This window comes from Castor canadensis, chromosome 8 (genome assembly GCF_047511655.1).
Source record: "Castor canadensis chromosome 8, mCasCan1.hap1v2, whole genome shotgun sequence".
NCBI classification, from domain to species: domain Eukaryota; kingdom Metazoa; phylum Chordata; class Mammalia; order Rodentia; family Castoridae; genus Castor; species Castor canadensis.
Window position 1 is genome coordinate 18,922,006 of NC_133393.1, and position 14,635 is coordinate 18,936,640.

General features: G+C 49.6%; 1 protein-coding gene across 8 annotated transcripts; it reads right to left on the reverse strand.

Moving 5' to 3' along the window:
- Nucleotides 1-313: 313 nt before the first annotated feature.
- Pim1 (Pim-1 proto-oncogene, serine/threonine kinase) lies at nucleotides 314-14,284 on the reverse strand. Of its 8 annotated transcripts, XM_020175908.2 has the most exons (9): nucleotides 13,824-14,284; nucleotides 13,582-13,688; nucleotides 13,424-13,474; nucleotides 12,930-13,296; nucleotides 11,299-11,475; nucleotides 7,322-10,375; nucleotides 7,001-7,190; nucleotides 4,123-4,300; nucleotides 314-1,107 (listed from the first exon to the last, which is right to left on the reverse strand). In XM_020175908.2, the coding sequence occupies exons 1-6, from the start codon at nucleotides 13,903-13,905 to the stop codon at nucleotides 10,218-10,220; spliced, it is 942 nt and encodes a 313-aa protein (XP_020031497.1). In that variant the 5' UTR covers nucleotides 13,906-14,284; the 3' UTR covers nucleotides 314-1,107; nucleotides 4,123-4,300; nucleotides 7,001-7,190; nucleotides 7,322-10,217. The 8 variants fall into 8 exon arrangements, with proteins under 8 accessions (XP_020031497.1, XP_073938401.1, XP_073938400.1 ...); XM_074082300.1 differs by lacking the exon at nucleotides 7,001-7,190 and having other exon boundaries at nucleotides 13,824-14,035; XM_074082299.1 differs by lacking the exon at nucleotides 4,123-4,300 and having other exon boundaries at nucleotides 13,824-14,035.
- Nucleotides 14,285-14,635: the final 351 nt, after the last annotated feature.

Sequence of the window (14,635 nt, forward strand, 5' to 3'; positions counted from 1 at the left end):
CTGGGACCATGAGATGAAGGTACACATACACACCACCTTTTTTTTTTTTTTTTTTGTAGTGGGACTGGAGTTTGAACTCAGGGCTCCACACTTGTAAAGCAGGCACTCCACCACTTGAGCCACGCCTCCATTCCATTTTGCTGTGGTTATTTTGGAGATGGAGTCTCATGAGCTATTTGCCCGGGCTGGCCTCGAACGTCGATCCTCCTGATTTCAGCCTCCCAAGGAGCTAGGATCACAGCTACATACCACCACCACATTTTTGTTCATGTTTCCTTCGCCTTAAATTTGTCATGCAGCTAGCTGCGAGAGAATCCTTGGAATTTGATCTTTATTTTTCATTGTATGGTTTGTATTGTTTTGTTTCCATGATGGGGATTGAACTCAGGACCTCTCACTTGCTAGGTAAGGGTACCACTTGAGCCATCCCTCAGTCTTAATCTTTATTGCTAAGCAGGCCATATGATTAAAAGTTAAAAGTTAGAGGTTCTCTCCAAGGAAGAAGAGGATAATGGATAATTGGCATAGGTGACCATTGATCTCCACCCAAAGCCCTAGCTGGTAATGAGGTATTTTACATATAATGGTAGAACTGGGGAAATTATCCAAATTAATTATGTATATTCATATTATGACCATATCAAAATATCTGTAGTTCTTTTTTTCTTTCCCAAGGGATTACAAAGCTACTTTTTAATACTTTGGGGTGTGCTCTGCAAGAATAAAAAACACTGGAAAGGGGCAATGCCTTCACCCTCAGGAGTGGCCCTTGGGGAGAGAGGCACAAAGGGGACCCAGGCAAAGGGAATGCCATCGTGCTGGGAACCGTGAGCACTCCAGGCAGAAACGTAGGCATGGTGGGACTGGATCCAGACCAGAGGGTTGGATGCAAAGCCACAAAGCCACTTGGGTCCTTCTTTTGCTTCTGCTGTGTGATCTCCAAGTCCCTCTGCTTGCAGAGACAGCAGGAAGCCCAGCATCACTGCGCTTTCCCTTAACCAAGTCTCTGTGTCTTCATCTTCTCCTGGTGGGCAAACTCCAGTCAAGGCCATGGCCACAGCTCCGGCCTGCTTGCATTGCGACCCCTCCTTCTGCTTATCCATAGTGCTTGAAATAGAATCATCAACAATACATTGTTATCAAAACTATGAACTCTGCTCTACAAAATTATATATATATGTATATTTATATCCACTCTCTCTCTATATATATATATGTATATGTACACACACATATATATGTATATATATAGTCCAAATGTAATACTTTTGCTAAAAGAATTTCTCCCTGGTAGGATTACATCATATAACTAGCTAGCTTTATACCATTATTTTTACAAAATAAATAAATAAATAAGCATGGGTTTTTTTTTCCCCTTTTTTTCTGCTGGTACCAGGGTTTGAACTCAGGGACTCACTCTTGAGCCACTCTGACAGCCTTGTTTTGTGTTGGGTATTTTGAAGATAGAATCTCTCAAACTATTTCCCCAGGCTCTGCCTTCTGAGTAGCTAGGATTACAGGTATGAGCCAACAGCACCTGGCCATGGGTCATTTTATAAGCAGAAAAACCCTACTTTCACTGAGAAAATATGTGGGAGCCAGGCACCGATGGCTTACGCCTGTAATTCTAGCTACTTAAGAGGCTGAAATCAGGAGGATTGTGGTTCAAGCCTAGCCTGGGCAAATAGCTTGCAAGACCCCTTCTCAAAATAGCCAGAGCAAAGTGGAATGGAGGTGTGGCTCAAGCGGTAGAATCCCTGCTTTACAAGTGAAAAGCCCTAAGTTCAAATCTCAGTCCCTACCAAAAAAGAAAAAGAACATTTGTGGTCCTGTGTCTATCAGACACATGTAAAGATGAGCTGTGGCAGAGTGGGAGTCGAGGGTTGGGGATGTCTCAGTCGCTGTCCTCTAGCACACAAGTGACTTTCAGTGACAGGGTGGATGGGGGCCCTGGACGGTGGTGGCTAAAAGTCTGTTGATCCCAGGCCTGCAGCTCAAGAGAGTTCTGTGCTGGAGTCCTGGGAATGGTCATGAGAAGAGAGTCAAAGAAGTCAGAGAAGAAGGTACAACTGTCCTGCAGGAGCAGTTCAGGGACTTCCCTGTGCCTCTCAGGGCCCTTCCCTGTCCTAGAGGCTGACCAGGCAGATGGCAGCACCCTTGAGTACATGTCTGGCCTCCCATTGGGTTTAGTCAGCCGGAGGCTATGGTAGTGAGCCAGGACAGATCAGGGAAATCGAGGCACAGGAAACAGCAGCCAGGAATTCAGAGACAGACATGCATTAATGAGTAGCTAGATTGGAAACACACAGACACGATTTTTTTCACTTTAAACTTCACACTCCCTCATTATGCTGCAACATTTAGTAAAAAAGAAAAAAAAAAAGCTCTCCCCCTCTGGCCTTGTCCAAAAATATTTAGTGCATTCTGAGAACTAAGTAAGACACATATCCCCAGAAAAAAACTCTTCGGAAAAAACTCTCTGGACATGAAGTGTCTACAAAGAACAGGATGGACACCTGTCTTGAAAGAAGCACCTGACAAGACCCATTCTTTGTTTAAAGGGATGTTCAAACACCTAGGTCATAGTCACCCAAATTTATTAAGTCAGCCAACCTTGAAATCTTTGGGCCCAATAGATGAGACAGTGTAACAGCAAAAGCAACTAATTATACCACGTGTCAGACAACAGGGAGCACTTTTCCTAAGGTCAATTTGAGCCAAACTCCAACCCACTTTTTTGCCATAAGTGCACCTGATGGTACAGCCCTCCCTGCACCTGTTACCGGATGTACTGGCAGCATGTCTGGGCAGTATACTACGAATCCATCTTTCCTTTGCTTTGCTTTACTAATACACTTTCTTGGTCTTTACCTTGATGTGTCCTAAAATTCTTTTTTGCAACAATATCACAAACTCGGTACCCAAGGACCAGGCAGAGGCTTCCTCCCTTTTGGAGACCTCCCTGTGGGAGTGTCGCAGTCACAGCAGGAGAGAGGATCAGCCTGGTTGTGTATTTGTCTGGCTCCCTCCAGGTGGGGTTGCCACAGGTTGTAGCTTCTCTAGAATATGACCAGAGTTCTTGTCAGGAGGCCTTTTCCACATCTCTGCAGCCCCCTCCCTCTGGTCCCTGCTCCCTCCTCTAGCCCTCAGCACTGAGGGAGGGAATATGGCCACTGTGACCAGCCCCAGGACTCAGCACTGCCCCCTGGGGGTTCACAATACCTGCCCCACACCTTCATTAATAACCTTTTTTTTTTTTTTTCATTCTCCTCACACTGCCCAATTGGATCTGGACCTACATGGGGGGTGGGGAAGAGTTGGGGGCTTAGATGTGAGGAAGAGAAAGAACACTCCAGGGTAGAGAGCAAGAAGAGGGAGAGGAAATGGAACCTAAGTAGCAGAGAAGTTGAAGGCAAACCAGAGGTTATGAAACTAGGGGAGGAGTTTCAAGAAGGAGGCAGAAGTCAACAGTTTCAAGAAAACTGTGGAGAGGTTGAAAAAGGATGGGAGGACTGGGTATAGCTCAGTGGTAGAGCACTTGTCTAGAGTGTGTAAGGCCCCAGCTTCCATCTCTAGCACTGAAAAGACAAAACAAAACAAGACAGGTGACAAAAGCCTGGACCATCCATCCACAGCAGGAGCTGGGAAAAGGAACATGGAGAACTGAGTGGGTGGTTATGGGAGGACAGGTCTGATTTGCAAATTAGGAAGAAGATGGGAGACACAGTGGGGCCAAGGAGAGAATCAAGACAGAGGCAGGGGACTGGCAGGTGGCTCAAGTGGTAGAATGCCAGCCTAGCAAGCAAGAGGCCCTGAGTTCAAACTCCAGTACACCCCCCAAAAAAAAATAAAAAGAGAGGCAGAGGAAGGAGGCAGCCAGGTCCCTACACACCCACCCTCAACATACAAACACACACCACCACACTTCACCCCCTCACACCACACAGAGTTGTCCACAGCACACACCATCACATCCCATCCCATATGCAACAGTCCACTGGGATTGCACTGGGACTCCACTGACCATCTGGTCTTTGCTTTGCTGAGATCCAGTCTATTTTCTGGTGCCATTCTGAGCCCTACAGTAGACAAGTAAGAAAAGCCCAGGTTCTGTGTACTCACCCATAGAAAAGGAGTTCTCGATGTTTCCACATGGTGCCTTGTGCAGAGTGGGTTCTCTGTGGATGGAGTGGCTGCACAGACATTCCCACTGCTCAGCCCATCGGGCCCCAGACAAGGTGTGCACTGACCTCCCAAGCAATTTAACAGAAGGAACACCTAACAAACGATGAGCTTCTGCCTGTTCACACAAGGGAATGTTCTAGAGTGACTGTGAACCTACAGCTACATGCTACCACACATGCAAATGCTTAGTGTTGAATGGAAACAGTAAATTCCAGATCATTACATACATGCATCGCACTATTTTTATTGAGTTTAAGAACAGTTGAAAGTAAACGCAGCAAGCTGGGTGGGGATGGTGGTGTACTCCTGTAATCCCAGGACTCAAGAGACTGAGGCAGGAGGATCCCAATATGTAGGCCAGGCCAGCCTGAGCTACATATTGGGACTCTGTTTTAAAGAACAAAACAAAGCAACAACAATAAGTGTGAACACTGGGCCGGCAGTGTGGCTTGGTAAGTGCAAGGCACTGGGTTCAATTGCCAGCACACAAGCAAGCAAACAAAACAAAAAACGAGACCTGGGGCATGCTCAAGTGGGAGGGTGTCTGCCTAGCAAGCACAAAGCCCTGAGTTCAAATACCAGTACTGCCAAAATAATAATAATAATAATAAGAAGAAGAAGAATGCTAAGCACAAAACTCAGGACAGCGAGTTATTATCTGGAGGAGATAATGGATAGACGAAGGGAAGATCATAGGGACAGATGGTGTCCTTGTTAGTGTGCTGCTTCTTGAGTTGGGTGGTGAGCTCACTAACCAATATAAAAAAATGCAATAATGACAGCCATGCCTACACCAGTAGAAAACAGATCAGGGACCAAGGGTCACAATTAACCCAATTCTGTACATTGGGTGTCCTGTTACAATGAACAAAAATAAAGTCCTCCCAGCTTGACCCTAGTTCTGCTTATTTTTGCACTTCCTCCCACAGTGATGCTGAGGGGTCACTGCAACCTTCTTCTTGGCAATCGGGGTTAGTAGCGCAAGGCTGGGCCGGAAATGAACGGGGGATGAGGACATATCTGTTCTAACACTGTTCTCGATAGGTCCTTGTGGTGAGGGTTTCCAAGAACCAGCACAGCAGTTAAAGAAGCTGAGCAATATTTACCAGAAATGTGCCCTGCCCCACCCCAACCCCCACCCCTTGTCCCTTTTCTCCTCCCTTTCCTGCCTCCAACTTTCCCTCCCCTACCAGGACGAAGAGTGGGACAGTGCACAGGAGACACAGAACAAAACTGCTTACCCAACTCTCTGGAGAGGGACTGACATGGCCTCCAGATCCTAAAAACTGAAAGTACAGATGGGCACCAGTGGCTCATGCCTGTAATCCCAGCTACTTTGGGAGGATCCGGAGGATCAAAGTTTGAGACAGCCTGGGAAAATAGTTTTAGAGACTCCATCTCCAATATAACCAGAGCAAAATAGACTAGAGGTGTGGCTCAAGCAGTAGAGTGCTTGTTTTGCAAGTGAGAAGCCCTGAGTTCAAACCACAGTCCAATCAAAAAAACAAACAACAACAACAAGAAAACTGACTTAGAGATGACTAAGTCACAGAAAGGTTTAAGTGTCAGTAGAGCAGCACCGTAAGGTCCTGGGGCTGATCCCCAACACTGGGGATAAAAATGTGTAACAAGCAGCAATGAGCCTGGATTCCCTGGGTCCAAATTCTGACCTGGCCACTTCTCAGAATGTGACCTTTGATGTAATACTTAACTGCTCTGTGCCTCAGTTTTCTCCAGCTGTAAAATGGGATGAATAATAGCCTCTCCCTCATGAAGACTTGTTACGAGGCTAGCTAAGTTAATTCATGCAAAGCATGCAGAACAGTTCTGCACACATAGGAGGTACTAAGTATTAGCTGTTATCATTAAGGAACTACTGCGTATCTGGCACTAGGCTAAGCATTGGGGAAGTGTGTACAAATGGATGAATTGATGCGGCCAGGATCTAGTGCAGGGGTTAACAAACTTTTTCTGGCAAATCCCAGACAGTAAGCGTTTTCTGCTCCACCAGCCATATGGTCTGACTCAACTGCTCAACTCGGCCATTGGAGCACGAAAGCAGCCATGCATGATACTTAAATGGGTGAGCCTTATTCAGGAACACTGCCGTAGCGTTTCATATCATTTTCACATCACAAAATATTATTCTTCATTTGATCTTACACTTTGTTTTTGGTAGTTTGAACTCAGGACTTGGGCTTGAACCACACCTTCGCCCTTTTTGGTTATTTTGAATATAGGATCTCTCTTTTTGCCCAGGCCGGCCTGGACTGTGATTCTCTGTTTATGCTTCCCATCCTAGCTGGAAGGGCACGTGATCTCATACTTTAAAATGTAAAACCCAGTCTAAGCATAGAGACTACACAAAAACTGGTGGTGTGTCAGATTTGGTTAGCAGATTAAAGTCTGCTGGTGCCAGGTCTAATGGGGAGAAGAGCCCTCTGGGTTTCTCTGCTCTCTGTATCTTTATAGGAGAGCAAACTGCGACTCATCCTTCAAAATCCAGTTGAAATGCTACTTCCTCTTTGAAGCCTTCCCAGATCTCCTCAGCCAAGGGCAACAGTAACTCCATCCACTGCCTTATACACCATAAGCACAAGTATGCTCATTGTTTTTAGAAACTTAGGATGACATATTTAAGACAAACCAAAAGTTAGGTTATAAGGAGTAATGCAAACACTTTAGTCTTCAGCACCTAGCTTATGAAACAAAGCATTGCCAACCTAGCTGAAAGGCCCTGAACCAAGACTTGTCCCCAAATCCCGGCCTCCTGTCCCACTCTGCAGAGATAAGAACCAGCATTCTGACTCCTTACCTATTATTGCTCTGTACTTCACACTGTGATGCAGATATTCGTACACTGAGCAGGCGAGAGCATCTGTTTGCACATGCACATCTATTATTTAATCTGTCTTTCCAATAACCCAATCAAAGGGCTGGCAGTATAGTTCACACGGTAGAGTGCCTACTTAGCAAGCGTGAAGCCCTGAGTTCAATCTCCAGTACTGCCAAGAAAAACAAAAACGCAGCTCTTGTTAGAGTTTAGCCTCAGAGTGGGTAATAACTTGTCCAGGGCATCTATATTGGTGACAATGGTAGAATGTATGTCCAAGGCTGATTGCAATTTTCTCCTTACCTGCCAGTGACAAGAGACTGCACGTGACCTTCTGCCCTTCCCCTTCAACTCCTAGTATCTTCTACCCAGTGGGCACACAATCGTACTTCAGGCTTTTGTTCATCATCCCCCACCAGTCTCCCTGGATAGGGAACTGCTGAAAACTCACTGCAAGGAAGAGAAGGGTGGGGCTCTGGCAGATTTCATTACAAGTGTAGAGCAACTTGTACTTGTTCAAGTGTAACTTTACTGGAAAGGATGAGGCATACAAGACTCCCAGATGTTGGTAGTGCGCGTGCAAATGTCTTAAGAGTTGCGGGAATGGGGGGAGAGGTAGGAAGAGGTGGTAGAGAAAAGAGGAACCTCAGAAAATCAGCCCCCCAGAACCAAGAAATCTTTCCTTCCTCTCTGTAGCCACCTGGGGGCTGGGCTGGGGTTTGGGACCTAGTCCAAGTGTAAGAATAGATGAGACATGAAATGGTTTGAACCCTCAATCTGACAAGAGTACACAGGTCCAGGCCCAAAGGGGCCTTGGATACTCAGAGCACCGAGCAAGATGGCTCACAGGAAGGAATGTTAGAACTGCTGGTATCAGTCAATAAGCAAGAAAGCTTGTTAGAAGTGAGCTCAAGCAGTACAGTGCCTGCCTAAGCAAGCATGAAGCCCCGAATTCAAACCTCAGTACTGCCAAAAAAGAAAGCAACATTTACTAATACTTGTATGAACTGACACTGGCACAGCTCCAATGTGCTTTTTCAGCTCACATATGTGAATTCAGGAGTTCTACCAACCAGTGAGAGATAAACAAACTCACAAAATAAAGAGGCCTATTAAAGATTCCTGCAAAGAAACCAGACTGAGGATACTAATTATCCAAGAACAAGCGGTAAGAACATGGCAGAGCTAATATTTCATCTTCTTCCAGGATAAACCCTTCATCAAGCTCATTGGAGAAAACCCTGTTAATGCATCTTTGTCAATGACTAAACCTCATGCTTTTTACAAACTGGGAGCAATGTAGGCACATAAAACTTTTCAGTGAAATTTACATGTATCAAGGGTATATGCTGAAATGTTGACACAGGTTCTGTGTTGTCCAGGCTGCTCCAAACTTCTGGGCTCATGGAATCCTCCTGCCTCAGCCTCCCAAGTAGCTGGGACTAAAGGTATGCACTACCAACCCTGGCTTCAAAATATTTTACTAGTGGGAGAGGGGTTTGAAAAAAGCTTCAGTTGATTATAAAGTCAGCTCTGTCCAATAGAACTTCCTGCAATGACAGAAATGTCCTAGGTAAGGTAGCCACTGGCCCCAAGTAGTTATGAAAATAGCCATACGTATTTGCATAGCACTAAAATTTCAATCAGAAAAAGTGATCTCATTAGGTCCCTTATACCCAGTCTAGTAAAACACAAAAAAAATCCATGAATGGAAACCAGATTCAGTGTGCAAAGTCAACATCCCCTTCCTCTTAGTAGCACAGGACTTTGATGCTTACCAAGTACTCAACAAATGCATGAGGAACTTTGGCACAGACAGCAATTACAAACCACAAATTAAGACAAAAGGTTTTTATTCAAAAAACGCCAAGTATAAAAAAAAAAAATAAGATCTCTTTTATTCCCCTGTACAGTATTTCACTCGAGATAAAACCAGCAGGCTACACGCTGCTCAAAGCACAGCCCCAGAGAGGATCCGGAAGGCACACCACCCAGAACTGCTTTTTCATATATCTATCCTATATACAAGTCAGCAGTGCCCCTCCCCCATCACCCGTGGAGCCCACAACCACTTGGGTAACCAAGAGAGGGGCCCCAAGGACGTCAGCGAGCTGTAGCAGCCATCCCACCTGAGTCCCGTCACCCCACAACCAGAGCAAGCATTAAAGCCCTCCCCAAAAGGTCCCCAAGTCAGAGGAAAGGAAAAAACAAACAAACAAACAAAAAAAAAACCATGAAAAAAACCTAGGGTAGCAGCTGTGGAAGCTTGGAGCAAGAAGGGAACAAAATAAATAAATAAATAAATACATTAACATTGACCTCCGGTTAGAATGCGCATCTTTAAAGGAAAAAACAAAATAGGTAAAATAACTTAAAGGCAAATTTAAAAAAAATTAGATCAACTACAATCCTTTTGTATGCTACCATGCCAACTGTACACACATTTACAGCTTCTCTGTTGATTTGCATTGTTTGTGCATTTTGTGTGTGTGAGGTCTTGGCTTTGAAACAGTTAAAAACCAAAAAAGGAAGACCAGTTCACTCAGAATTTTACTAAAGGAGGCAGAAAAAAGGGCAAGGTGGCTCAGCAATTGGCCCTGTAGCCTCTTCCATGGCACCTTTCATATGGGGGGGAGGGGAGGAGAGCGGAGGGGGGGAGGGGGGGACAGGGAAGAAAAACAGGGAACCAAACCCAGGCAGATTTTTGGAGAAGCAGCAGGTAAGAGGCAAGTTCAAGTATTTCTCCCAGCATAGCCGGAGTCCCCACAGAAGGCACTCAGAAGAGTCAGAAGAGGTGACAGGGACTTAAAATGGTACTAGTCCTATCCCATCCCAACCTGTTTCCCCCCACCTGACCCATCGCGGCATTCAGCAGAACTCATGATGAAGGGAACAGTTTCTGACCCTCCCCCACCCCCCACCCCCAGGGTTTTGCAGAGCCCAGCAGTGCTGGACACCCATGAGAAAGAGAGCAGCTACAGGAGGAGTTGAGGTCTAGGACACCTGGAGTGGAGTCTCTTCTCCCCACTGGGAGGCAGCCTCCAGGGGCCTGGGGTCTGGAATGAGTTGTCAATGTTGTTCCTGTATCAAGCACTGTCCTGCTTGGCGAGAAGTGTCACTGGTAATTGGGAAGCTGGAGACAGAAGCTTCCCCTCCTTGGGGGATCTGACAGGGAGGGGAGGACCTGCCAGAAAGGCTGCTATTTGCTGGGCCCCGTCGACAAGCTGTGGAGATGAATCTCAGCTGTCTCCTGGGGCAGGAGGACATCTTGCATCCATGGATGGTTCTGGATTTCTTCAAAGGATGGCCGATCTGATGGTCTCAGGGACAGACACCACCTAATGAGATGCTGGCACTCTGCAGAAAGCATGACAGACAGAGGTCATGAATGACTCAACTTGCTTTTGCAATTCCAAAGGTCTTCCCAATCTGCTTCCTAGGGGCCACAAGTCTGGGTTCTTAAGGAGGCACCCACTTACACAACGCTGTGCCAGTGGGGTGCTCTTTAGTGGGAAGGATGAGCTAATACCTAGATCTGCCAGTCTGCTTTCAGCTAAAAAGCGGCTCCCCTCTTAAACCTGTGGTTTTCAAACTTCAAGAGCTTGGGCCTTTCCCGTGACACCCACTCACCAGAAGTAGGAAGGATGATGACAAGGGATTCTGAGGAGACATCACTGAGCATTACGAGGTGATTCAATTTACCTACCAACTTACAAACATGAACACCACCCAGAATGAGGTCACAGGGACCACAATATTTAGACAGCTACTGCCTTAAGGGAAATGGCTTTTTTTGACTCCCTGAAGAACAGTCAGGAAGGCCTCTACTGAATTAGGTTTTTCAGTTCTAGGGATTGCCCCCAGACTGGTACCGGAAAAAGCTTCTCAGGATCTGGGGATGTGGCTCAGTCGTGGAGTGCTTGCCTAGCACGCACGAACGCCCTGGCTTACTTCCCCAGCACATCAAAACAAAAACTAAAATCAAAGCCAGAGCCAGGTATGGTGGTGCATGCTGGTTCATTCCAGTACTTCAGAGGGGGAAGCAGGAGAATCGAAGTTCGAAACCTGCCTAGGCTACATAGTGACAGACCTTGTCTCAAAACACCAAAACTTTCCAGAGAAACCAGACTGTGTTTTCCTAGTATGCTCCTCCACCTCCCCGGGAAAAGCTCAACGCTGCGGGATGTGAGGGTCCAGCCCGAAGCTACAAATCTGCGAAGCCAAGTTTCACACCACTCTGACTCCTGTTTCTCTGTAAGGAGGGGCTTCCAGGAAGTTACCTGAAGAGACCCTCTGTCTGAAGAAAACTTGGCCCCTGACGATCTCCTCATCATGCTCAAAGGGAATATCTCCGCACACCATGTCATACAGCAGGATCCCCAGGGACCAGACAGCTGCCGACCTGCCGTGGTAGCGATGGTAGCGGATCCACTCTGGAGGACTATACACGCGGGTCCCTGTGAGCCAGGGGAATAGGAGAGAAAACACGCTTTGAGCAAAAATAAACACAGAGCAACTACGTGGAAGAACTCAAAAAAAAAAAAAAGCACCACGTCCCTTCTCTCCAAAGTTGGGTGAACTTCACTTTTGCCCCCTAGGCTAAGAAGAGAGTGGTTTATGGCATTTCTCCAATCCAAAGCATTACCACCTCTACCAGTCCCAACCATAAACGGAAATTCTTTACAAACCGCTCCAAGAGACAAACAAGGCTGGCTGCAGACCCAAAGTCTGATGCCATGTGTGGTAGGACCACCTTGAGAGAGAGGAATGTCTGAACCATCAAGGCCACTCAGCACCCAACAGGAGCCAGACCAGATTCTCATCTACATCTGCTATCCAATCACATCCCACCCATCCTTGTACAACATCCCAGTCTGGGTGCCCTTTGGGAGTCCTTCTTCCCCACCCTCTGAGAGCAAAGCAGGGCCAGACACCCACACTCTTTCCTCCCCAGACAGAAAGGTCGACAAGGCTGCTGGGCTGGTTTCAGACCACGTGATTCCTGTTTACAAACTTTGGGTAGTAAAAAAAAAAAAAAGGGGGGGGCCATCCCGATGGTGCTCACCAGGGGGCAGCAAAGACTAGCAGGAAAAAAACAAGGGAGGGCCCGGCCAGCCATTAACTGTTAAATACAAAAAATGCAGCCCAACCCGGCGTCCTCCAAGGGCAAATAAACACAAACCAGAAGCCCGAGTCCTAAGTTTTGAAAGGCTGTCGTTTGTTAGGGTAAGCCACTCAGATGATGACCCACCCTCTCTTTTGCTTTGATCTCCGGCTCCCCATTCCTTTTCTGAAAGAACCGGCTCCAAGCCCCTCCCTAAGATAGGTTTTCACCCTCCCTGCAGAGACACCCAACTAATTTTCAAACCAGCAACAGATCTTATTTCACAACATTCATTCCTGGCTCCCTCACCCTACAACCCCCCCCCCCAAATAATAATAGTGAAATTACTGTTCCTATTCCTTTACCCGCCCTAGATCAAAGGAGAGGGGGAAAAAATCTGCAGCTCTAAGAACTACCTTACTGAAAACTCTTTCCTAAAACAAAACAAAAATTACAAAACCGGTATCAATTTTCATCTCTCTTCCTCCACCACTCCTCTCCTTTTACTGGCGGGGAAACTGGGTCAGACTTTGGAAATCTGGGCTACGGCCCATTGCCCACAACCTCTTATTCATCTGGAAAACTTGGAATCCGCCGAAAAAAAAAAAAATTACAATATTAAAACCATGCCTGAAGCATTACAGGTTCAACTGGCTTGAACCCCTCGGCTTACTACGCCGGGAAAACTGTCCCTCGCCCCACCCCTGCCAGCATCGAGCTAGGCGGCCCAGTGACCTTTACAAAGGGCCGGCCGAGGCCTCCACCGGGCCGCGGCACCTGGGCAGCTCCCTCCCGGGTCTGGCTCACCGTCGAAGTCCGTGTAGACCGTGTCCTTGAGCAGCGCCCCCGACCCGAAGTCGATGAGCTTGAGCTCGCCGCGGCTGAGGTCGATGAGGATGTTTTCGTCCTTGATGTCGCGATGGAGCACCCCGCAGTCGTGGCAGTGCCGCACGGCCTCCAGCACCTGCCAGAAGAAGCTGCGGGCCAGCTCCTCTTGGAGGGCCCCCCTTTCGGTGATGAAGTCAAAGAGGTCTTGCACGGGCTCGGGTCTCTCGAGGATCAGGACGAAACTGTCGGGCCTCTCGAACCAGTCCAGGAGCCGAATGACGCCGGAGAAACCCGAGCTCACCTTCTTCAGCAGGACCACTTCCATGGGGACTCGGGTGCCATTGGGCTGCAGAGGGGCAAAAGGGGAGGGGGGGGGAATCGGTCAGGGCGAAGAGTCGGGGCGCGTCCCCTCACCCCCATCCCACACGCACCCATCCTGGGGGAGGAGGGTCGCCCCTCTCCAGGGCACTCACCAATTCTCCCCAGTCGGAAATCCGGTCCTTCTCCACGTGTTTGATGGCCACCTGGAAAACCCCAGCCTCCATGAGATCCCCTTCGCACGGGCCAAAGCACAGCCGTGCGCCCCCCGCCCAACCCGCTGCGCCCTGCCCACGGCGGGGCGCCCACTCACCGGCAAGTTGTCGGCGACACGGATGCCGGAGTAGACGGAGCCGAAGCCGCCACTGCCCAGGAGCGGGCCCACCTGGTACTGCGACTCCAGGGGCTCCTTCTCTTTGCCTGGAAGGGGGCAGACACCGGGCACTCAGCGCCGGCCCGCGCGGCCCCCTCCGCCTCCCCAGCTCGCGCCCCACGCCGGAGGTCCCGCCGCCGCCCCGATGCCCGATCCCCAGGCCGGGGGGTGGGGACACTCACCCGGCGCCAGCTTGGTCGCGTGCAGGTCGTTGCAGGGCGCGGCGCGCAGGTGGGCAAGCGAGTTGATTTTGGACAAGAGCATCCCAACCTCCAGGGTGGCGGCGCGGGGACCGTGCCCGGAGGAGCCGCGGCGGGAGCTGGGGCTGGGGTTGTGCCGGCGAACGGGGCCGGGGCAGGAGCTGCGGCTGGCGTTGCGGCTGCGGCTGCGGCTGGCGCGGAAGGCCGAGGGCGAGTCGGAGGACAACTGGGGGTGCTGGCGGCGGCCGGACGCGCCGGCACGATCAGGCAGCGCGGAAGGCGGCAGGCTGAGCGGCTCGTGGAGCTCCCGGGGCTGCGCTGCGGGACCCAGGACTGGTGGTTGAGGCTGCTGGGGCTGGAGCTGCTGCTGCTGATCCCGCCACCGCCGCCGCCGCCGCCGACTACCCTCCGGCCTCCTCCGCCACCGCGGCCGCTGCAGCAGACACCCGGCTCGCCCCGCCGCCAGGAGTAAAGGGGCGGAGCGCGCCGGTGGGGAGGGCGCGCAGGCGGGCGGGGACGGGGCGGGGCCTCTCCGGGAGGCCAAGGCTGGGAGCCCGGCTGCCGGGCCGGCGGAGGGAGGAGAGGGGGTGGGGAAGCGGCGGGACGGGGCGTCTCCCCTCCGCCCCCGACCCCGCGCGCTCTGTGGCGGCGCCCGAGCCCCGCCCCCGCCGGCGAGTCTCCAGCCAACCAGAGGCCTACTGATCTTCATAACGCGGCGAGCCCCGCCCACGCCCCGCCCAGCTCTCGCGGTCAGATTGGTCTCTACGCCGCCACGACGTGGCGGGAAGGAAAAG